Here is a 24,917-nt window from a genome sequence, read left to right as displayed (position 1 = left end):
TTGACGACATTTTCAAATGGCAGTTTGAGGACTCAGCAGCAATCTCTCGGCTGATTGAACCTCTAATGCTTCTTTGTGTGTGTGTGTGTGTGTGTGTGTGTGTGTGTGTGTGTGTGTGTGTGTGTGTGTGTGTGTGTGTGTGTGTGTGTGTGTGTGTGTGTGTGTGTGTGTGTGTGTGTTTGTGTGTGTGTGTTTGTGTGTTTGTGTGTGTGTGTCTGTCTGTCTGTCCACTTGTGCATGAGAGAGATGTGTTTGCTGATAAACCAATAAAAATGAAAAGTGGACTAGGCCACACCTGTTTAACTTCTCAGTTTTTTTTAATGTAGCTATAATAATGGTTTTAAAATAGGGATATTTTTCATCTTTTCCACAAAGACAACACCTAAAATTACATTCTTTACGTTTGACACGATTAGTTTTGGTTTGATATTGCGTTTTTAGGAAGTACACCAACTTGCGCGTGTGCATGTTTGGTGTGCATTACTATTCTGAATGAAGAAAATGCATGATGCGTTTCACTTCATTTATTTCATTGCCACTATAATATCATTATGGTATTACTCATCGATCAAACATGATATTATTGGAGGGGAAGACAGCAAGCAATCCTTCGAGCCGCTTCTGCTTCCTTTTCTTTTTCTTCTTCAATTGTTTAATGTTGTCACAACTTCCTGCAATAGGGCCGAAAGTCCAAACACTCCAAAACCTTTTTTCAAACTGCGAATGAACTGGTCCATGGTTCAAGACCACCTGTTTTGGTCGGACTCAATTTTGTTCCAAATCGTGGTCCAAGACACCTTTCACAGCTGCTATTGTTGTTTGGACTAAACAGAAACGTCAGAAGGTCCAGACCAAACTAGGTTGGTGCTAATGTGCCTCAACCCCAGGGTGGAAATGTCTACAATCACTCATCTAATAAGTAAAAGTGACTCAGATGAATGTTTTCATCAGCTCTTCTCTTCTCTCATCTGGACTTTGGGAGGTCAAAATTTTAAAAGACAATATTTAGAATTTGGTTAGAAAAGCATCAAGAGATGTGAGTGGAACAAAGGTGGGATTTTGAAAAGCAGGGTGACACCCTTGTGACATCTCTTTAATAATTAAATTCTGAATTAAACCTGACATCTTTAGCACTTGGCTGAAGTATGTTGGGGCAAAAACTGAATCCTGTAAATGAAATAGAATCCCAAAAAGTCTCATGTCTTTTCTAATAATTTACTGGTGGGTCTTTATAGGGATGGCAAAATTGAACTCCACTCCACAACACTTTGGTCCATACTGAAATAATTCAAGGACTGAATGGATTATCATGACATGTTATACATTAGTGGTACCTTCTTATTATTATTTTCAGTTAAACGAAATCTATTTGATTGATCACTATAAAAGTTGGTACAGACATTTGTGATGTCCAGCAGATGAACCTAAAAGACTTTGGTTAGCGCCTGACTTTTCCTCTCCACAAGCAGTTGAGTCAAATCACAAATCACATATTTGCCTTAAAGGGCTTAAATGATGGAGTATTTACCTATTATATAAAATACCGTGGCTTCAAGAACCCCTTCACCTTTTGTGTGTGTGTTTTATTGTGTTGTATATTATATTTTACAAAATGGATATAAGGATACACTTTTGACCATTAATCATCCCAAGGAAGAGATAATGACAAATTGGAAAAGGTTTTTAAAAATCTAAAACTGAAATCCCTCATTTACAAATGTTTTTAGAATCCTAATTCACCCCTTTGTTGAAGCCCCTTTGGAAGAGTCAGTCTCTATAAGATTTGCGTCCAGATTTGAACAGTTTATCTCACTCTTCACTGGCAAATCCTCTCAAGCTGCATCAGACTGGAGGGGAGACATCTTCTAGTCTCTCTACAGATGGTCTATAGGGTTCAAGTCTGGGCTTCAGCTCCTTGTAAACCATCAGAGACTCGTCCCAAAGCCACTCCAGTGTCGTCCAAGCTGTGAGCTTCAGCTCATTGTCATGAAATGGGCCTTTGATAGGAAAAAGTTTCCTCAAACCAGGTCGTGCCATCACCTGATTTGACCAGTCATCGGCAAAACTAATCAGCCTCTATTATACTTTATATGTATGTTGTTACTTAGCGTTTGCTAAGTAACAACATAACATAACATGTTTGCATAATATGCTAGCATGCTAACATTTGCTGAAATAAGATGGTGAACATGGTATAAACACCTGGCGTTAGCATTTGGCTCACACTAGACTATAAACTGTTACTGTTGTTATTGCAAAATAATCTTTTTTATATTTTCAGAGAAAATGTTTTTAATACAAAAAATCTCGAGCAGATTTTGGAAAGTGTACATTTACCGTAAATTGACATCTCACTTGTTTGTAGGCTTGTAATTTAAAACCTTTGTGGTCAGTTGGAAAAAGTATTGTTGTCTATTCTGAAGGGAATAAAAGAAATACCCTTACATTTTCTATTAAAGGGTTAAATTACAAAAAAGCTCTGAGAGATGCATAAATATACTGTAGTTATACACACACTTAATTAGTCCAAAGGTAAAGCATGTAAAGAACAAGACTTAAATCAGCTCCCTATAACGTGCAAATATATTAAATATCACAAAGTGTTCTGTAAATACAGAAACACAGAAGTGGCATTTCAGCTTCCTGACAGGGAGACAGAGCCGCTAGTTAAACAGAATAATAAAAGTGCAGCCTGATGACGGTGGTGACAGGAGCCAGTGTGTGTTGGGAGTGTGGGTGGGTATGTGCCTACAGCTACGACGGGAAATAACTAGTCGAATTGGCACTTTTCAATGTTCTACCAGGGCAACATGAGTAACACTATGCTACGCTGCTGAAATTGCACCACAGCAAAGGGCCACTATTGCAACTCAGTGACAATAAATGCAGTGATCAACATGTTCAGCTCTTTAACACCCACACTAAGAAAGGAGAGGTCAGGGAGGTGAACCTGAGAAAACAGGTTGTACAAAGGAGGTGGACAGGAGAGGAGGTGGGGGGGGGACTGTACAGATGAACACAGAGAGAAAAACTAGAAAGACCGAGAGATGAAATGGGCGAACACCAAAACACAACATGAAACATAGACTCACATTTACTAAGGCACTGACACAATCAAATTATGATAGGTTGAACAGTGATGAGCATTACTTCACCATAATATTCTCAACAGCAATATCAGAAAATTAATAGAGTAATGTAGTCAATGTTCAATTTACCATTGATATTTAGTGAAGAAGAAATGTCCGGACTAAAATTCACAAATACTTTGTCAATAACAACATTAAAAAATCACATTAACAAAAAGGGAAAATAGTCAGTGACTTGTTAATTAATTGTATCCAAGGCGACATCTGGACGTCTATGTTTTCACTTGAAAACGCATCCACTCTGCTACGGATAAACCTGGCATCCACACCACTGCAGAGTTTTTAGAGCCACTTAAACTGAGAAGTTTGGAAAAGCTGCTGACCCTGTTTTAGTTTGAATACTCCGGGGCTGTGTTTTATGAAAGTTGGGCAGAGACAAGAGATGTTTGGTAACAAGGACGTAGACACTCACAAACGCTTCCTGATTGAGTCTTTTCGGTTAAGACGTAGCCTTTACAGGGTAAACAGTGTTGCAGCCAAAGTAACCCCTTCTTCAGATGTAAAAAACAACAGAAAGAATATATAACATGCCTCCATACTGCTCGTGTGGTGTCATCCAAGTGTCCACAAGCCCCGACATTCATATTTGACTCGAAAATGTGTCATTTACACACAAAGTTTCAAGCCTTAAAATCTGCAACCGGAAGTGGCGATGCTAGCAGACGTAGCGATGCGAACAGACACCCTGTGCGTGCCCTTGGGCGAGAATGTGTGCGGTTTTCCGGTGTGTACGTTAACGCACCTCTGGGGAGGATATCAGAGGGACTTTAGACTAAAAACATGGTGTAAATGACCTTGTTTTGGATTTGGCTGCTACACTGTTTACCCCTGAGACTCCTAAAGTGCTTTGCGGACATTTCACCCACCCCTCCATCGGCATAGTGGTGAGTAGATAATGAGTGAATTTTAATTTTGCCGTGAACTAACCCTTTAAATATAAATATGACCACTTTGACCAACTCCTTTAGTTTTTATCTTTCTTTCATGACATATATGCATAGTGATGATTGGATCTTCAAACACTTAAAAAAGGTATTTGAATTCCAATTTAAGTATTGAACTGCAACTATTCTGTTTCCTCACTTGGAGAAAACATTGGCAGAGTGTTGTTGTGGTGTGCACCAGCAGCAATACACCTACTGTCCTGCATTATTTATTATCAAATCCTGTGGCCCTGTCTTGCCATGTGTCAAAATCTGGTTTGAAGAACTTTAAACTCCAACAGTGTTTTGACCACATGGAGACTGTCACACATTATCAGCTCATAATATTGATGAGTGTGTTAGTGAACAATCTGAACATCCAACAATCATGGTGCAACATTATCATACATTTGGAGTCATGTTTCTGGCCACCTGACACAAGTATCCGTCTTTTTAGATCTGTTTTGGTCTTCATACCTTTACACATTGTGTTCATCAGCTAGTCGAGAGTTTGTGGGTCTGCTGTTCGGTGCTGGGCAGGTTGTGTACCATCATCAGAGCTTTGGCTGGAAACAAGGGTTGATGAGGGGAGTGAGACTGAGCCATAAAAACAGTAAATCTGAGGGCCAGAGAGACAAAACACAGAGCTGAAAGATGATGAAACACTGGAGTAGTGAAGGGCACTGCAGAGTCTGGTCTCTGTGGGGTCATCGCTGTAAGTAACATAAAAATATTGATCAGTGCAGCTTTATAAGATAAGAAAATACTGTCAACAAATGCTATGAAAAGACCAAAACCAACAATATGTTAATCTGTGTCTCAATACTTCACTGATTCCGACCAAATTAAAACATTAATCCTTAAAAACATGTCACAAATTCAGTTTCATTAAAAATGTTACTCTTACTCTCAAACATGAGTAAATAGCACATTTGTTATCTGTGGATTAATACACACTTGGTGCACTATCTAGCATTAGTGACAGCAGGACTGTGTATGTGGGAATGACTCAAACTTAAGTGATGATATTCATCATAATGAAGGAATATGTCTCTCAGTGCATCGGTGTGGTTCGTTTATGTGTTTTTCAATAGGTCATGTCCAACGGAAGAGCTCTAGAGGAATAAGCCGTATCAGGGAATGGGATTTGTTGACAGTAATATAAAATAAAAGTACAAGCCTTCGCTGTAGCCTCTGTTTTTTGTTGCGTTTAATTAAAATATCTCAGACTAATTCACAGAGGAAAACATGGGGAGAGTAGATATTCCAGCAGTGTACTGGTGAGTTCCTGGTTGTTTGTTTCTGGGCAAATGTTTGAATCTGCCCTGCGCTGGCCACAGTGTGACGACACCAGGTTATATACATAATGCAGAGAGATGATTGGACAGTTAGCGAGTAATTTGCCCCAGGGCCCTCATAACACATCAAACTGGCCATGTACCCAATGATATATTAACATTCATACAATTGACTAAATAGAAACTTTTACTGGCCTAATATATCATAGGACAAAATTGAATCAGTTAGAGAAAACACTCCAGACTCTCAGATTCATTTCAAAGGCCTTGTTAACAAGGATCTGGCCTGACCCTGTGCTGCTCTGCTCCACGCCAGAAGGCTCTCTGTGGACGAGTGTATTATAAATCAGACATGTAATTAATACTGCTAGAATAAACTCTTAGTGTGTGAGCAGAGTAGGAATATTCTGGGTTTTAGTCAGGCATGGTCTCTCAAAGTCCACACTTTAAGAAATAAATCTGCATCTGCTTTCAGAGAGAACACTGATATTGATGTTGACAATTTTCCATGTGATATTAAAATGGATGAAGCTCGCCAGGTAATTATAACTGTAGGTCTACAGTGTTTTCATATTCATATTGGCCTCAAAGGTTTCCATGTATAGGATAAAGTTTCAGTATGATTGCACTTGTTTACTATATACTGCACATACATACGTCCAATCCTTCTACCAAGTTTTGTGGAAAACCATTCAGTCATTATTGTGTCATCCTGCTTATAAACAAACAGAGGTGAAAACATACCTTTCTCACAGAGGTAATAACACTGAAACTTTATCCTCTACATCAGCACCATACAGGCCAAACTAATTATCAAAAGAAAACTGTAGATCTGCAGTTATTTATTATTTATTTCCTATATCAACATCACATGTAATCTTTCAACATCAATATCTGTGTGCTCTCTGAAAGATTAAACAAAGCAGATGCAAACTTTGTTTTTTTCAACTGTCCAATCAGAACTTCGAAGTCAGCAGCCAACCTCTAGAAACAGAATCCACTCCAGCCCCTCTGTGATGCACGTCCCTATGAAAAGTTTCATGAAGCAGAAAGCCTGAGTGAGGAGCGCTCTGAGAGGTTCTCTGAATGTTTGTGAAGACACCCCATGCTCATAATATCTGGGGAGAAACGAGGGAAGTAGTGTGAACTTCATAGCTGTGCTTATTCTTTGATACACAATAAAAAGAAGGTGAAGCTCCAGGACTTAAGTCCCCATCTTAATGGATTTAGTGGACTTATACAAAAAATGGGAATAGGAGTTAGAATGGAGAACACATCAAAGTTCAATTTCTTCTGCCTGAGCTGCTTTTATGAAATATGAAGGTGTTATGAATAAGGCACACTACCCTTGCAACACTTGGCATAAATCATCCACGACGCACTCCGTAGCCTGTTAAGCACTGAATTTAATAATGGAATTATTTGACACAGAGGAGAATAGAAGAAGTTTCTTTTAAAGAATAGCAATCAATTCAAGCAGGTGGAGACATTATTTTCCAAGTCTAGCCAGGCTCTGCCAATAACACAGATTGCCTCGTAAATTTGAAAAAACAGGAGGAAAAGAGTGACAATAATGTGACAATATCAGGGGTTAAGATAAATACTGAAGAAGGTGTAACTCTGTTTTCTCGGTCAAAGCAGCGGTATCCTCTTCTTCTTCTTCTTCTTTATTCTTCTCAGTTTAATTTCTTCTCGTCAACATGTTTTCTACTTTGCTTCTATCTCTCCCTGCTCAGGGAGACGTTAACGCTCGCTGTAATGAAAGGCAGCAAAAAAAAAAAAACACTTAACAATTCTGAGCTAAACATGTTGCAATGTTGAAGATATTAAAAAACATATTAAAAAACAGTGAAGGCAAAGCAAAAACAATCATTTATGGATGAAGGAATACGCAAGAGGTTTGTGTGCGAGGCATAGAATGTATAAAAATGGACATTGACCCTGGGTCTGGAAACTAAAGCCAATGCTGAAACCTGGATTCTCTCAAATGAATAAAGAAGTCAGTTTCAGTTCGGGAGGCCAACACCCTCTCTATTTTTAAGAGTAGCCTTAAAAATGTCCTTTTTGATAAAGCATATAGTTAGAGCTGGCTCAGGTTGGACCAGCTCTTAGTTATGCTGCTTTAAGCCTAGATTGTTTGGGGACATGAAGCTTCTCTTTCTCATCACATTTATGTCTCATCAATTCATGTTACTAACTTGACTTCGTCCCTGCAGAGTGCATGTGCTTTATCGTTTGCAGACCCAGGATCGCTGCAGCGGCCAAATCGTGTTGATGTGCTCTGTTACACGCAGCATCTGTTGCACTTCTGTCCGTCCTGGGAGAGGGATCCCTCACTTACAACCCTCTCTGAGGTTTCTACAGTTTTTTCCCTGTTAATAAGGTTTTTGGGGTAGTTTTACCTTGTTGAGGTCAGAGAATGTTGCACCTTTTTAAGCCCTATGAGGTAAATTTAGATTTGTCAGTATGGGCTATTAAAATAAATTCAAATAGATTAATTGATTGACGCTATATGAATCTATAGATATTCAACTTCTCATTTGATCTTTAAAATCAGTTAACATTTTCATAGAGTTTGTGGTCTCCATTGCGAGATTCAAGCCTTCTTCAATTGTCTCCTCTCCTGTTGCCGGTACAGGTTTGTCTTTAGTTTTTTTTTTTCCTGCACCCTAAGTTTGACGTCACGAAAGCAACGGAAACTGTGGCGCCCTCTCACCTCGCTGTGATGCCAAATTAATGCGTTCGCCAGGTGTCACGTTTCCATCACTTCTGACCAGAGCCGATTAAAACGTCTACTGCCGAGTCATTTGACCCGGGAGAGAATGCTGATTGTATCCATTCCCATTGCAGACAAAAGCTAGATGTTTGTGGCTGTTAGTTGTTTTTTGGACGAGTTGAAAAGGGGCTTAATTCAGGCTCACCCTCCCTGCTCCTCCAAATACATCTCTGGTTTCAAAAAACTAACATGGTGCTGAACAAAATGCCAGATTCAAGTCCTTAAAAACAGCAGTCAGCCAACTTGGCTGTGAGGGGCACTTGGCAATTAACAAATCTTTCTCATTTAGAGACTGTACGAAAATAAAATTAGATCAAATAGTTCCATCTAAAATATATACTGGGGTAAAACTACTGCAGGACACAAGGCCTTCGGCACAGAGCTGTCGCCTGCACTCACTGACGGCTGTTTATTTAGCAGATGGAAAAGAATATCCCTCAGCTCCTTTCAATTAAATGACAAATAATAGAGTGCTGCAGGGTTGGCATGGTTTTGTGGACCAACGTGCAAGTTAGCATCACCCCAGTTCCCTGGACAAAAGGCAATGGGATTTTTCTATTTGCTTATAGATGTCTGCTGAAATTAATGAACACCACCTTTTGTCAATTTGATTTGATGAGCATACTTTCTTTAAAAAGTCTTTCCTGTGAATAGAGACAGTAAGTGTAAACACAATGAGGCAATAAAGGCCGACTTAATACTCTCATGTCTGGCGCGATGACGTTTTAAGTCCCCGACACCTCCGAAGTCTCATTTACACACTTGTTAGCTGCTTCCTTTTTGTAATGCCCTGTTCAGTCCTGGTATTAACGTCGCTTGGAGTACTGGTGGAGAAGGAGACATGACTCAAAATCCTCACCTGCTGCTTCATTTTATTTCTGTCACCAGTCAAGTGCAAGTGCAGGTGTACAAATGTGCAGTTTAGAAAAAAAGACGACAAAAATGGAAAATACTAAACTCTTCAAAATTATAGTAGACAACTCAAGTCACTTAAATACAACAGTACAACCAATACTAGGCCCCTGAGTATTGGGCTCTATATGCTGCCTCCAGGCCCTGATTACAGTGAAAACCCCCCCTCTGGACTGGCCTACATGTGGTCCAAATGGGGTTAACATAGCACATGACAAGTAACCACAATTCTCCTACAGGGAATAAAATAGAACTGTAAGCCCCTTGTTTGTGTATGTCAAGTGTTTGCAACCTTACATATTGGCATGAGGTAACCCCATGACATCCCTCGTGAGATCCGATCACAAGTAAATGGTCTGTATTTATATTTATAAAGCACATTTCTAGTCTTGATGACCACTCAAAGCTATTACAGGACAGTTTTACCATCCACCCATTCACACACACGTTCACACAGTGCATCTACGTGCAGCACTTTCTCTATCACACATCATTCATTCGGGGTTCAGTATTGCCCAAGGACACTTCGGCACGTGAAATGGGGGAGACGGGGATCCAAAAGTGATAATTTTGTGCTGGTGGCCACAAGTAAATCAATGCATGGTCAGTGAAAAGTGTACAAATATTGCATCCACATATTATTATTATTATTATTATTATTGTTGTTGTTATTATTATTATTATTATTATTATTATTATTATTATTATTATTATTATCGGCATCATCATCTTATAATAATAATAATAATACACTTCAACATGAAACAGGTGCTGCTTTGTTGTTGTTTGGGGAAATTGATGAAAAACTATTTCTGTCATGTTTTCCTTATAGAAATATATATCCAATTTTAGATATGGGGGAGGTTTTAAGTAAGTGATAAATCCAGCGAAAACAATTATATTCTGCACCCTTACCTATGCCAATCATTTTTCTTACAGCCCCTTAGTTGATGTAATGTGCAGCATGACACAGAGGAAGCAGGCTGGGGTTCACTTTCTTGCTCAGGGATACTTCAATAGGAGTTGCCAATTTGTACAAGCTTGTAACAATATCGCTACGTGCTCCATGGTTGCCCAGATCCATTAACTCTCTTTCTTTGTGTAACCTTTTCCAGTGTGTGGTCTTTTTTTTCTTTTCTAACCAAATCCAATTTAACAGCAGCTCAGCTCACAGCTTTTAGATATGGCCAAAAGGAGAGCCAAACAGACCTACCCTTCACATGGAAACCCCGACTCTTGTTCATCACAATTCTGCCGCCTCAGGGTGACTGGCTGCTCTCTGAAGGGCAGGAGAGAGTATGTACAGGGAACAGAAAATGTGTCCAAATGTGAAGGCTAAGGACGGGGAGAGGGAACAGGAAATAAAAGCGCTTGTGGGTAGATTCTTTAAAGTAATTAAACATCATCAAGAGAAATGCTTACATCGCAGTGGTCCAATTAGAGGATACGCTGAGGATTCACATGAGCTTAATGTATTATAGATTACAGCTCATGTTGTAGCTCACAGGTTAGAAACACTTGGCCAACATACAGGGATGTGTTCACGTGTATATACAGTATATCTGTGCACTCCATCCCTTCGGACTGAGAACCAAGAGGCTGCTTCTTTTACAATTCCCCTCACACCGCAGCCTCCACTATCTGTAATGCTCACTGCAGATTCGGCTAAGTAGGTGTTTCTCCATCGCTCTTCAACTTCTTGTTATTGGGTTCAAACATCAAGACGAAAAGATATCATCTAGAACAGAAGCACTGCTTTAATCCACATTCTGTTCGTGTGTGTGTGTGTGTGATAGAGAGAGAGAGGACATTCTTTTTCTCACCTTGAAAATAAGATTAAAATGTTATCAGTTGTTCCACCTGCACCGTCCTGCTCTGACTCAAACTACAACACATGGAGCTTAGCTGAACACCAGATATATAACACACACACAGGCTCAGACACACATGTACGCCCTTAAACAGTGTCTACTGAATTACTGTTACTCTAACAGAGTGGTTTTCTTCATGATTACTCTTCTGTTCGATTGATACATTCACTGCTTAGAAATCACCTAGCGCAGGCGCTGATATTTGCAGTGTGGTGAAAGGGTGACACCAAGTGGTCATTTGAGATACTACAACATGTTGTTAAACTTGACAGGTGTTGTTTTTTTAATAATTATCAGTGATATATAAATCCGTCTTGACTCATGATTCAAAATGTAAGTATTTTCAGTTGATCAGAAGGTGATGGTTTCACAATTTTTGTACAAAACAAAAACAAATCATACTCAAGCTTTTACAAAACCACATGGACCCTCGATTGCAATTACTCAGTTCAGTGCGAGAGTTCACAAGAATACTTTTATGTGCTCAGGGCAGGAATAATCCGTAGTTTGTTTATTTAATCATTTTAATTGTTAATTGTTCCATTGTTCATACTTAAAAAATAAATCTGCATTTTTTGTTTTATATTTGTTTTTATCCTGAAGGACTACAATAGCTATTATTGTATAAAAATTGTATGTATGTATAATTTATAAATATAAAAATAAGTATAACATAGAAATTGTCAGGTTGCAGAAATAAAAACAAATGTACAGAATAAGAATATTATCAAAATAAAATGCAATTAGACTCAATCTACACTATTGTGAACTAGAATGAAACTCTTCCGAGTGCATACCTCTGACAAGGTCAAACAGTCCCATTATAAAAGCACATATAAATTCATTAGATCTGGATTTCAATGGAGATCTGAACCAAATTCCACACGCTTAGAATCAAGATCCATGAATTATTATCTGAGAATGTAGAAAAATGCCCTGTTGTTAAATGGTAGAGAAAGTGAAAAATCATGATCCGAATCTGCACCAAAATTTAATGGATTCTTTCCTGACCAGTATCTAGTCCTTCCACCATGTTTGGTGGTAATCCATCCAGTGGTTGTGTGTTATCCTGCTGACGAATAGACAAACAGATGAACATATTCTACTTGGCTGAGGTGATTGTTTATTCATCGTGAGCGACAATAACACGTCTCAGAAGGTGTGTTCTCACCTCTCGTCCTTTATTTCAGCCATAAAGGATTTTATCATGAAGCTTTTTTGAGTGTAACATTTCACTTTTATAAGTTAAATAAAAAGGGATTGATCCATGGTTAATTGGTGTGTTTGTCACTCGCTCACAGGCACCGCACAATTGATATCATGAAAGAATATTCGTGTTCACAGAATAAATAGTATTTTATTGACCAAAAGTGACAATTGACCTATCTTTGTGCACAATACATTTCACAGCAAACTGCCTTTAAATCATTTAAATAACATTAACACATCTCCAGAAGTTACTACATGAGTCTTTCTGGATATCACAGAAGAACTTGGGACGATCACTTCAAGAGACGAGTACACATAAAGGATTTTTGCAATGCATCATAGTTACACTGCAAAAGAAACACTGTAGCATCTCAAAGAAACAAACAGCAATTGTGTATTTTTGTCACTATCTGTCCACCCTCATACATCCAAGTGGATCCTCTGGTGACGTTTCAGGTTACATTTCTGGGTGAAGCGTTTGCCACAAGCCAAGCAGCAGTACGGCCTCTCCCCAGTGTGGACCCGGCGGTGGGCTTTGAGGTTGCTCAGCTTGGTGAAGCTGCGACCGCAGAGCGAGCAGCAGAAAGGCCGCTCACCTGTGTGAGTCTGCAGATGAGCCTTCAGGTTGCTGGGGTGTGGAAAGCACTTTCCGCACTGGCCGCAGCGCAGGATGTTCCTGGGGCCAGTGTGAGAGTCTGTGTGGGGTACGGGGCTGGCGTGATGTGAGATGGAAGACTGGGATCTGACGCTGACCCACGGGGCACCGGTTCGGCTGAGTGGCGCTGCCTGTTTGTCTACCAGGTGAACCCGCTGGGCCGAGAGAGGAGGAGGTGGGGCGGCTTTGGATGTGGAAGGAATTCTGCTGAGGGGATTTGAGTTCACAACCTGAGAATGACCTAAAGAGAAAGCTGCTGTGCTGCTGTTCGAGAGCGTGTGAGGGTGTTTTTTCAATGGTCTGTGGAGGTGCTGTATAGCTGCTTGCAATTTGAGACCTGTACCGGCTTTGGAATGCAGCTTCACAACCTCCTGCACAGTGGCTTTACGGTAAATGTGGTTCCGTTTGTGTGCTTCTGAACTCAGTCTGTGCTGTTTCAAAGAGCATGAGAAAGACTTCATTCCAGACTTTGGAATTTCTTTCTTTTCCGGATGCTCACTTTCCTCACAGCCGTCAGAATCAATAGTTATTTCCTGCTTTATTTTCACACCCAATGTTTTGCTGTTTTGTAGTCTAGCTTCAGAGCATCCTGACGTTGCATTCTGGGTAGCCTGAGCGTGAACGTCTGCTGTTACAGATTCAGACAGCTCGTGTTCTGCACGCTTTAGAGAAGCTCTCGTTTTGGCTGAATCATGATCATTTTCAGCCCCAAGTCTGTGATTCAGCAGAAGCCCAGTCCAACTAGTGTCCATTTCCAAAGCTGGGATATGTGATGGATCTGTAGCCATGTGCGTTTCTTCTAGTTCTTCAGGAAAACAAAATGCTGCAGATATCTGTGGGCCTTGCGTCATGATATCCCTCAACAGCTCCTCACTGTTCTCTGGAGTCTGTTTTGGTTGTGCCTCAGTCCTCTCAGTTATGCTTTGTGATTCCAGTCCTGCTTTGCCTGGATAATGAATAGAAATGGGGGTTATATTAATGACTTCAACGGTAGACACTTACTAAAAAAGTAAGTCTGTAGTTGTCACGGCTTATGAGGTCAGCATAATAAATATGTGAATACATGATATTCCATCCACTGAAATTGTTTTGGACTAAATAAGCCTAACTACGTAAGAGGATTGATGATCTAATTCTGTTTATTACAGAAGCTAAGTGCATTGGTGCAACATAAATTTGAGAAACTGCCGGCATGTGAAGATATTAACCTTTCTATCCACAAGCCACAGCAGCAGATGTATTCTGAAATCCACCAGCTACAGAGAAAAAGTGAAAATGTTCTCACATGGACGGATCAATACGAACAATGAGATTTGTATACAAGGAAGAAATTAAAAATTGCTCAAAAATCAGTTCCTTTTTGTAGAAATTACTGAGAAAATGGGGTTGATGAAGCCAAGATGTTGAGCCCTTATTCAAGTGCACGGACTCTCATCAACTGCTCAAGGCCTGTCGTTATCTGTTCCCTTTTCCTATTTAAATCCAGAGGTGACTGTGAGGCTGTTCCACCTAAACTTTGGAACAGACTTCCTCTTTCTATCAGATCTGTTGAATGTGTTGTTTGTTTTACAAAGCTCCTGAAAACTAATTTCTATAGATTAGCCCTTTTTTTAAAAAATCACTCTAAGTTTACCTTAAGTTATTGGTTATTTTGGTTAAATGCTGAATTGATGCCTATGTGTATTGGAGAATGCTCGACTGTCTGTAGTTACACTTTTCTGTATGTATTCCTGTATTTAGGCTTATTTGAACCTATATGTGAAGCACTTCATAGCTATGTTATAAAGTGCAACATAATTGAAGTATTATTTAATGGTATAGCTCTTTTAGAAATTAAGAAATAGATGTATGCTATGAGAATAGAATGTAGTTAATGGATACTGAGTGAAAAAAGGTTTTTTTTTGTTTGAATTATTGTATGTAATTATGTGCATGTTACCTTGAGGCAAAGTCAAAGGTTCTTTTGTATTCAAAGCTCATTAAACAATATTATTATCATCATTAAACTACATTAATCCCACTTTGAATGATTTTTTTGCTAGTTTTACTAGTAGTACCCTCCTCCACATTTAAACAGCACTAGATAGATATATAGATGGTGAGGGAGGTCACTATCATAAGAGATTATGATTTTACTATGTACTAGAGATCAAAAATCTAAAAATAAAATTGTGTGTATCGTGTATTCGTTCAAATATATTAAAACACCCCATAACCCCCATGTGAATGCAGTCAGACATGTTTGAAAACTCTGTGGCACCTCCTCCTCTGCTGCTAACATGTGAGCCCACATTTATAAAGCGACAGCCCCACTCTGTAACTGCACAACTAATCCTAACTATATAATAACTATATAATTGTAACTGTTCCATATATAGGGCCAGGAAATACAAGTGTCATAGAGCTAGAATGATAAATCTACTAAGCATTAGTTTACTGCAGGTAAATCCATGTGTTGACTGATAAGTAGAAAAAAGTACAGCTCAGAAACTGAAGATAGCAGTGTAATATATGTCTCCTCAAGACCCTCAAAACATCCTGCATCTTGCTGACTTTGGCCCCGGACCCCTGTGCTACCAAACTCAATAAGGTCACTGTATTGTTTTGGTTGGTGTAGTAACAGCTGAATCAAACACTGATATAGTGGAGTTGTAGTTGGTTGTTTGGCTCCACTTGAGCATCTGCAAAAGTTACTGCACCCCACTGATCTACATCTATAATCATACCTGTTAATGGAGTTTTTGAACTCCCAAATACCTCAAATCAAAAGGTCCAAATATAATGTCTCGTGTGCAACATAATGGACTCAAATGACACAACACTCACCATCAAGAGTATCGCTCCACCCTCCCAAATGCCCAGATGAGCAAGATGGCTTAGTACCTTCTTCTTCCTTCACATCCACAGCAGGCACCCCTTCCACTTCTTCTGCTGCCTGAACAGTAACCAGAATAAAAGAGCACAGGAGGATAAGGACATACAAAGTATTGAGTTCACTCGGTTTCCAGAGTTGATATCACATGCACAATCTTATTCGCTACAACATTTGCATCATTTATTTATGTTTAAATAATCAAATTTATTAATATGTGAGAGCAATTCTGATGTTACGCCTGCACGCCATACAGGCCCTGTTAAGACCTGGTGTTAACATCCGTCCAGAGAGATCTGTTCACAAGGCGTCAGCACTAAGTTCGTCTGTTCACAGCTGGCAGTCAAGTGCCTCCTGAATGTGTCTCCTGTGACCACTTGAGATCGGATCTTCACTTCACTTTATATGAAAATAAACATGTAGGTCATTTGTGTTGGCGGAGAGTTAGAACAAGTTATGTTGCTGTATTTTTTAGGAGGGGTTGAGTGAATCAGCTTTGCTATGGAATAAGATTTGACCCATTTGAGAGAAGAACAGAAATCATTATGTGATGATCAGAGTTGATATGTGGTAACACAAACGCTGATCACTCAGACCACATTCAGAGGTGGACTGGGACCATGTGGCTACATTCTTTTCACTGTGTGAACACAAGTGCTTCCTGGACCGCACATGAAGGACCGCCCACTCAGCTGACGTCTCTGACACGCTACAGTTAGGGTACATCATTTTAATGCTTCTCAGTGACCATATGTTGATTTGTTTGTGCTCACCGCCAAAGTATCAATCCTGATCACCACGTTATGACAAATACTTTTATTAAATTGGTCAAATCTTTCTACAAAGCGGCACAAGATTCATTCAGACGGGCATTCCTCTCTCTCTCTCTCTACCTCTTCCTCTCTAGCTCGCTTGTTCAGCCACACAGACACCATCACTGTTACATTGGATGCATCTGTAAACTCAGACTAGGTAAAAACAATATAATTTGGTCTTCATGAACAAAAATGACGCACAATATTATTAGCATGTGGAGAAGGGGAAGCAAGATCTCAAGTGGTCACAGGAGACACATTCAGGACGCATCTTAACACCAGATGTGAACGTACGTGGCCCCGGATGCATTGACGTTCACACAGCTAACAGAGTATGGACACGTGGACCAGACCACCTCCCAACGTGCGTTCACACCTGTCACAGAGCTGTCTGCTTGTGATCAGATCACAAAAACCACATGTTAATACCAGGTGTCATAGTCACATGAAGCAGCCCACCTGGGACTCCCTCTCCGGGCTGGGGGCAGCTGAAGCGTTGTCTGCCTCCTGTGGCAGCTCTGATACGACTTCTCGTCTGTGGCCTTGTGTCCATCTTTCCACAGGACTCCCCTCTTTCTTCACAGCACAGACCCTCAGCACATCTGGAGAAAAGAACCACTGCGGTATTACAAACATATCAGACATCCATTGAGATACATCTGCACTCGTGTGTCCCTGCTCTTACCATCATGCTGGTGGTCGCACCTTTCCCCTGCTGTGTCTGGGGACAGCTCCACGTCCTTCTTGGCGCAGTCCACACACCTCCCTGTCTTCTCTCCCTCTCTGTCACTTAATTTCTTCTCAGTCCACTGCAGCTGCATCCTCAGGGTCTCCACCTCCTTCAGAAAGCCGTCCTCCACCAGCCTGGTCACCTCGTACATGGCCGTCTTCACCACAGACTCCATCACGTCCGAGAGCTGCGTCTGAAAGGTGACTATGAGAGAGTCCAGGTCCGACATGACGGACTCGGTGTCTGCTCCCTGTTACACGACGTGTCTTGAGTTGGTAAATAAACGAGACAGACAGAGTTGTCTTCTTGGGAGATTCTACCACATGTTGTTTAGGTTTCTCGCCATTGTCGCAGAGCTGCCTCTGTTCAGCGATACATGATGTTGTTGTTGTTGTTGTTGACTACCGTCATGACAGCTAGCAAGCTAATGTCACTCCTTAGCTTAGCTGTAGCATTCGTATGCTAACCAACGTTCGCGGCATCAAACGGTGAACAAAACGAACACAACTACGAATGACACAAACCATAGTGTAAACGAACGTGTTCAACTACGTCGGTGCGCGTGGGTAGCTTCCACAGCTAACGACTATTCAGCAAAACAAATTCACGTGTACCTGACTTGTCATTAAGCCGAGCTAGCTAGATTTTTTTTTTTAAACAAACGCTGGTGCCTGTTGTTTTTGCTCGTGATGTCGTACATGACGTGGTACGGTGGCCTTACATGACATGTCTGAATGAGACAACGCGTTTTAAAAGAAGTGAAACCCATAGGCTGCACCACGTAGGTAAAGAACACATCGTGCAGTATGGTGATGATTGTGGCTGCTGTGCAACACATCATCACGAGGAGCACATGTGTGGGTGCTACAATGACATCTGTAAAAGGGGGCAAAACAAGAGTGTTGCATTTTTTTTTTTTAAACCCGTGCCTATGATTAACACACAGACTGTATGGATTCACATGAGCCGTTTTCAGACATGACCTGCAGGCAAAATCAGGGGATATTGGCTACAGACTTTACTCTTAGTCTCCCTAATATAGGATATAGAAATGTTAAATTCATACTTTATTATCCCCCTTAGAGAAATTTATCAGATGCTTTTAGATTACCAATATATATATATATATATATATATATATATATATATATATATATATATATATATGCCATGACAATAGATCGTAGGAGGCAGGAGTTAAAAAAACAAACAAAAATGGAACAAGATAGGAGGTGAGGGTTAAGAGCTACATTATTTAATTAAAAAAAAACACTCAACTTGCTTTTTTGTTTAGTATTCACATGAAATAGCTGCTGATGTGAACCATGGTCTCAGAAGAGGGTCCAGAAAGGTTTATTTGACTAAAGCTGGAAAGTTACCTCAAACAGTTTAGTTCTTCATCAGTCCAAAATGACACAAATTTGAAATGGAGACAATCTACTAATGTGAATACTCTCAAAAGTGGGCATCAAGCTAAGGTGTCTCCAAAGAAACAACGGACTGATCCGAGCAGTAAAAGTATCAACCCCAGAGTAACAGCGAAAGCCTTAACGGAATTATTAGAGCTGGTTAATCTCTCCGTTAATGAGTCTTAAAAAAAGCAAATCACTGCACAATGCTGCATGGAGCATGGTGTGTATGGAAAGACACCACAGAGGAAGCCACTGCTCTAAAAAAAAAAAGAATAAAACATCAGTGTCTACCTGACATTTGCCAAAAAGCAACTTCACACCCCTAACAGGGAAATGCAAGAGTGGCTGACCGCTAGCTGAAGCTCATTAGAAGTTGGGTGTTGCAGCAGGACAATGTCTTTCAACATCAAAGTAAATGTACTGCAGATCTGCTTCAATAAAGACATTAAAGGATGACCTCAAAAGGGCTGTTCACACCAAACAATAAGATTATGGCTGAGCTAAAGCAGGTATCCAAAGTTCCTTCTGAACATTGTGCACGTCTAATCCACAGCTATTGGGATCCCTTGTTCGAGATTATTTCCACCTAAAGGAGGCTTGGATGTTGTCGATATAGACAGAAAATTGAATTGTTGAATATTGTGGACTTCGAGCTTCGGCACACTGTGTTTCTCTATACATGTGACTTACTAATACAGAAACAAAGGATTCAAATTGTTTGTCCTGCCAAGTACTTTGTTTTAATGGATGTTGTTTGGTGAATTATGCTTTTTAATATGCATCAATCCTCCTTTTACCATTCAGAAATCCTGAGGTTTCTGACTTCAGAAATGTTCCTTTTATTCGCTAAACCTCACTCTCAGTTGAAGGATTTGACATTTAAATTCTTCTCAGATAATTATTTTGAGTGGGTCCTTCTCTAACACCCTTAAGAACCACTTCTTCCTACATTCTCTCCCCTGAACCACCCTCCATCTTCCTTCAAGGAGAAGGTGGATTTCTTAGCAACCCTCCATTGAGAGAGCCTGTAACCTTGAGCACTAATTATTTCATAGAACCCTCCAAATATTTTTATTCTCCCAACACTTGATCATGACATTGTCACCACCATCACTTCCTTCTTAAGCTTAAGCTCCCCTAAAATGTATGAAATCTGATTTGCCGATCAAAATAACAATATGCATATGTATGAATTCTGCATAAATATTCAAGCTTAATGGATTTAAATATGTACCATTAGTTTCTGCACTTGAGTTACTATATGAGCTTGTTATAGGTAATCTACGAGAACCATTGCTTGTCCTTCTGCCACACGAGCTTCACTTTGTAGAACTTATTTCATTATTTTAAAATAAACAAACAAAGCATTTATAATTATAATTTCATATTTATTTCTCAGTATATGTTATGTATTTGTTTTATTGACATTTAGATTCAATTCTACCGTGCCAAAAGAAGAGGTTCTTCCTGATCAAAACTATGGTTTAATGATCACTACTCTCAGATAAAGACCTGATTAAAAAAAATGAAAACAGTTTGAACAACGATGTGATAGAAATGAGATTATATCTCATGAATTTGGCCTCATTGATTTTATTTACAGAAAACATTTACAGACACAGAAGACAAACCAATGATAAAAGAATGAGGGGAAAAAAACATAATTTTTAACTTCCTTTTCAATCTGTAAAGTAGTCACAAAGATGATGTCTACTCAGTCTTAATTATGTATTTTCTTCATTAACAAAATATGCAGCACAAAAATAGGTATTGGATGTTAATTTAGTTTTATATTTTTCACAACCATTTTTGGATAAAAAGAAGAACATAGTTATCCCAACAGAAAATACGACTGTGAGTTTTTGCTATGTTCATGAAAAACAACCATGACTTACAAAAAACCTCTTAAATTATCTGATGCTCTTTCCCCCAAACGCCCATTGTTTCATAGGTCTGACATGTGTTTGCGCTGATGTGATTTCAGATGGTCGAGGCGTTTGAAGCTGAGGCCGCACACAGCGCAGCAGTATGGTCTTTCCCCCGTGTGGGTGCGATGGTGAACCTTCAATATATCCGCCCGTGTGAAGCTCTTATCACACATGGTGCACCGGTGAGGTTTTTCCTGTGTGTGAATTCTGCGGTGAAGCTTCAGATTCCAGAGTCGGCTGAACTTGTTCCCACACACAGTGCAGCAGTACGGTTTGTCGCCTGTTTGGCCACATTTATGTGTCTTTAGTTCAGAGAAAGAAGGGAAACCTTTTCCACAATGGCTGCAGAGGTGGAGCCCCTGACCCGAGTGAATCCTCTGGTGAACTTTGAGGTTACAGGCTTGAGTGAAAGTCTTTCCGCACTGGGTGCAGGAGTATGGCGGCCCTTGTCCTGTGCCTTTATGGGTCTGCTTGTGAGCTTTGAGAGAGGCAGAATCAGGGAATGACATGGAGCACAGGTTACAAATGTGTCTCCTCCCTCCTCGCCCTGCTGCCTGATGCTGCAGCCTCTCTCCCAGGTTTAAGGTGTCACTATATGAATCTGAGGCCCCATACATATCCTCTGTGCTGTCTAAAGTGGGGTCAGTTCGGAATCTGCCACCTGAATCGCCTGACACATGGTCAGGGTACAAGATACCCGGGTCCTGTAGATAGCCTTCCTCATTAATTAATAAACAGCTGAATCCTCCACTTACATTAATGTTAGTCCTTGAGGGTGAGCCTGCAGGTGAACTGACCCTTTTGTTCCGTGGGACTCCTCCTGTTTGGTACGCTTGATGCTCATTGTCCTCAGGTGCTTCCACATTCCCCTCATAGTGCCCCATGTAATTCAGATCCTTACCTAGATGGGACGGTGATACTTGTAACCCATCCAAGTTGCCCATTTCAATCATGCTGGCATCGCCATAGCCCGTCTTGTCAAAGCCAGCCAAGTCTTCCATGTCATACCTGTTTGGGAAAAGTGGTTCGGACGGGTCGCCCGAGTGTCCATGTTGGCCAGAGTCTGGCCTCTGGTCAAAGCCAGCCTCCCAGGTCACATGACACTTTGGGATCTTCTGGTCACTGAAGCGTTTACTGGGCCCTGGCAAACCTGATGTATCTGTTTCTGTCCAATGAAAGGAGGAAAAGAAGCATTATAGGTGTACAGGAACAAACATGATAAATCCAGCATTGAAAATGTGAATGATATCATTTATATTTTTCTAATACACCAGTAGCTGTAATAATGATATATATCATCACTTCTCCAGTGTGTATGCTGTTATGAACAGGGCATTTTAGGTAAAACTATTTTATGTAAATTGTTCAACCCTGTGTAGATTAGAGGAGACTTTTATTTTGAATGTTATAATTCCCATTTTCCAAATTTGTAAACTTTTCTATGAAGTGAGTAAAATATTCTAAGTCACTAAAATAGTTTTGAAATTATCTTTACAGGCATTTCCCTCTGAAAACAAGAATTTTGTTTTCTATTTAATTTCCATGCTTTGTATATATGTATATGTGAAGTTACTTTAATCTAACATAAAGTGAAAGCATTTATATTTTTACATTTCAGTGCTTCTTCTGCAAGAAAGATCCTGTGAAGATTTAGTGTGTGTTTAATGCATGTTTGTATTATTGTAGTATTTTTCTGAAAGAATAAAATGTAAGACTTAATTTAGTTTTGTAATATTATTGGGTATTTGTCTCTCATTTGTCCTTGTTTTTCCTGGATAATGCTGTATTTCTGTCCCGGGAAGAGTGTTTGAGCCACAACACCTACACTTGACTCAATTTGATACTATTACAGATTCCTTTAAAAAAAATTGCTTGTTAGACTCTTTCAGTATCTGCACACTGACCATCCAGATTGACTCCCCATCTCTCTTGGGACTCATTGGTTTCTGACGGCATGTGAAGGGCTTCCTCCTTGAGCAGTCTTTCCAACTTTTCACCTTGTGCACCTGGGGACTGGCAGATAAGCAGAATGACAGGATTAATACAGGAAGTGTAACTCTGCACTCCTCAAGAGAAACTCTAAGCTTGGCATTTAAATCGATAGAAGGATTTATTTTTGTAGCATAGCTTTAAAAGAAGAAATTAACGGCCACTTTACTAAATATTGTAACACTATAACCTAAATTAGTGAAGCTCATTTAGTGTAATAAATTGCCCCTACCTGTGTTGCCCTCATAGCACAGTGGCTCCCTGGTTTTGTGTCTTCCACTTCATGGTCATGTGTCGCTGCATCAGTGCCCTGGGAGCAATTCATCCCTTCTTGCAGCATACTCTCTTGTTTCAAACCTTTCTCTGTAACAGAAAAAGGAGATGTTTTTAAATTAGACAATATGAATGATCTGCTCTGCATCTGGAGGATTTGAAAAAGTGCAGATGAGGCATTGCTCTTCCTCGATTCCCCCAAAATATCAAAACATTCAAAGTAAAAAATGTATCCAGTAAGCCTGCACAACTGGTTTACTGTCTGGTAAGTTGCCAATTTATACAATGCTTTCACTTTGGTGTGTGAATGTTAGAGCTCTTAGCTAAAACAGGGGAGTATTTCATGGCCAAAATAGGGGAGATTGAAGACATTTAAAGAAACCCTGATCTCTCTCTCTCTCTCTCTCTCTCTCTCTCTCTCTCTCTCTCTCTCTCTCAACATATATGAAAAGACCCCAAATGATCACTGTAAGCGGGCTTAGCGGAGCTGTACAAGGCTCCCTGGGTGTCTGCCCCGGACTTGGCAGCGCTGTGGCCAGGCTGTGCGCACTCTGGGACCCGGACAGCTCCACTGGCCAGGGTCCCTGCATCTGTGCCCCGGGTCCGTGCGCTCTGCCTGGGTGTCTGGCTTGGTACAGCTGTTTTATTAGGGCTTTTTTGATCAGTTACCATGGTTAGACTGAACCAAACACTTTAGCTGTAAAAAATAAAGCAATGAGCCAATTAGCTTTGTCACTCTAAACAATATAAAAAGCAATTTGATCAATTAATATAGAAAACATTGATTGGTGCAAATTTTCAGCCAGTGCGGAGCGAGCCCCTTGGATATTGGTATAATTCCTAAAGATGATTTGTATTTCCTTGTGTTTATATTGTATGTTTACTTATTGTTACTTTTACTGATGTTTATTTTTTGACTGTCCTCATTGCTGCAGCAACAAAGCAAATCTCCCCCTTGTTGAACTAATAAGTATTATCTCATCTCATGTTGTGCACCCCTCACCAACGATTTACCAATGCTCCTACTCAAAAACTTTTCATCCAGGTTTGCTACTCAAATGAAGTTGCTGATGTAATTCATGGGGTAAGCATTTAGACCCATGTATGATCAGGTGAATGGTGGCTGAATATGGATGAGAAACACAGACTCACCTGTAGCTCTGGGTCTCTCCTCGACTCTCCCGCAGTCCACACACCTCCCTCTCCGGTCCCCCTCTCTCTCCTTGCGTCGACTCTCGGACCACCGGAGTCTCCTCTTCAGGGACTCCACCTGCTCCCTGCTCCGGGTCACCTCCTCCAGGAAGCTGTCCTCCACCAGCCGGGTGATCTCGTACATGGCAGCCTTGAACACGGTCTCCATGACACCGGACAGCTGGGACTGAAACGTTACTATGGTCTCAGCCATTATGACGGAACAGTGTGTGACAAACTCAGCCGATCACTTCCAGTAAAGTGGGTAGAAGCGTGTTAAAAGCTCCTGTGGAGTGAGTGACGTGTGTTGACCACATCCACGGACCGTCTCTTAAAACTGACGTTACTTAACGCAAACCTCTCAGTGTTTAACACTTTGTACACATATATTCGACTGTCTGCATTTACCCGATGGTGTTTTTTAGCGAATGTTACCAAACGGCTGAGTCGTTGGAGATGCCCATGTTAGCTAACTAGCCTGCTGCGCTAGTTTAGATTCGAACACCTCCTGAAACGCACTACATGAAAACATTAACCTGCCATATTTGGCACGAATAGAGTCTGTGTCAGCTGCAGCGTTTGTCTTTTAGCACAAATAACCCGGATGGTTTCGCTTTGATCTATCGTCGCACACTGATGAGCTTTTACGTTTCCTCTTGATTCCGTAAACAACGGCACTTCCGAGATTTACAACTACGGGTCGTGAAGTGGGACAATCTTGAGATGTTAGCAAAGTGGGTACCTGTTAATAAATTATGTATTCTGCTTGAGGGCGACACGTGGGGCATTAATGGTGAAGATTAACTAGAATAATTAGCATTTTATTGTATTTTCTTACCACAGGAAAATGTGTGAAAACACAGATTAGGATTGATGCAGATCAACCGGATGTAGCGCTGGACTCCCTCCCTCCC

The 24,917-nt window shown here is 40.4% G+C and overlaps 1 protein-coding gene across 1 annotated transcript; it reads right to left on the bottom strand.

Annotated features, from left to right (window-relative positions):
* Window positions 1-12,266: 12,266 nt before the first annotated feature.
* On the bottom strand, window positions 12,267-24,702 carry LOC118119240 (gastrula zinc finger protein xFG20-1). The gene is made up of 8 exons (XM_035173002.2): window positions 23,965-24,702; window positions 22,772-22,902; window positions 22,455-22,563; window positions 20,571-21,715; window positions 17,166-17,460; window positions 16,940-17,082; window positions 15,620-15,728; window positions 12,267-13,739 (listed from the first exon to the last, which is right to left on the bottom strand). Exons 1-8 carry the CDS (start codon window positions 24,215-24,217, stop codon window positions 12,559-12,561), a joined length of 3,366 nt encoding a protein of 1,121 aa, XP_035028893.2. The 5' UTR covers window positions 24,218-24,702; the 3' UTR covers window positions 12,267-12,558.
* Window positions 24,703-24,917: the final 215 nt, after the last annotated feature.

Source organism: Hippoglossus stenolepis, chromosome 2, assembly GCF_022539355.2.
Source record: "Hippoglossus stenolepis isolate QCI-W04-F060 chromosome 2, HSTE1.2, whole genome shotgun sequence".
NCBI classification, from domain to species: domain Eukaryota; kingdom Metazoa; phylum Chordata; class Actinopteri; order Pleuronectiformes; family Pleuronectidae; genus Hippoglossus; species Hippoglossus stenolepis.
This window is presented reverse-complemented; position numbering and strand designations above follow the sequence as displayed.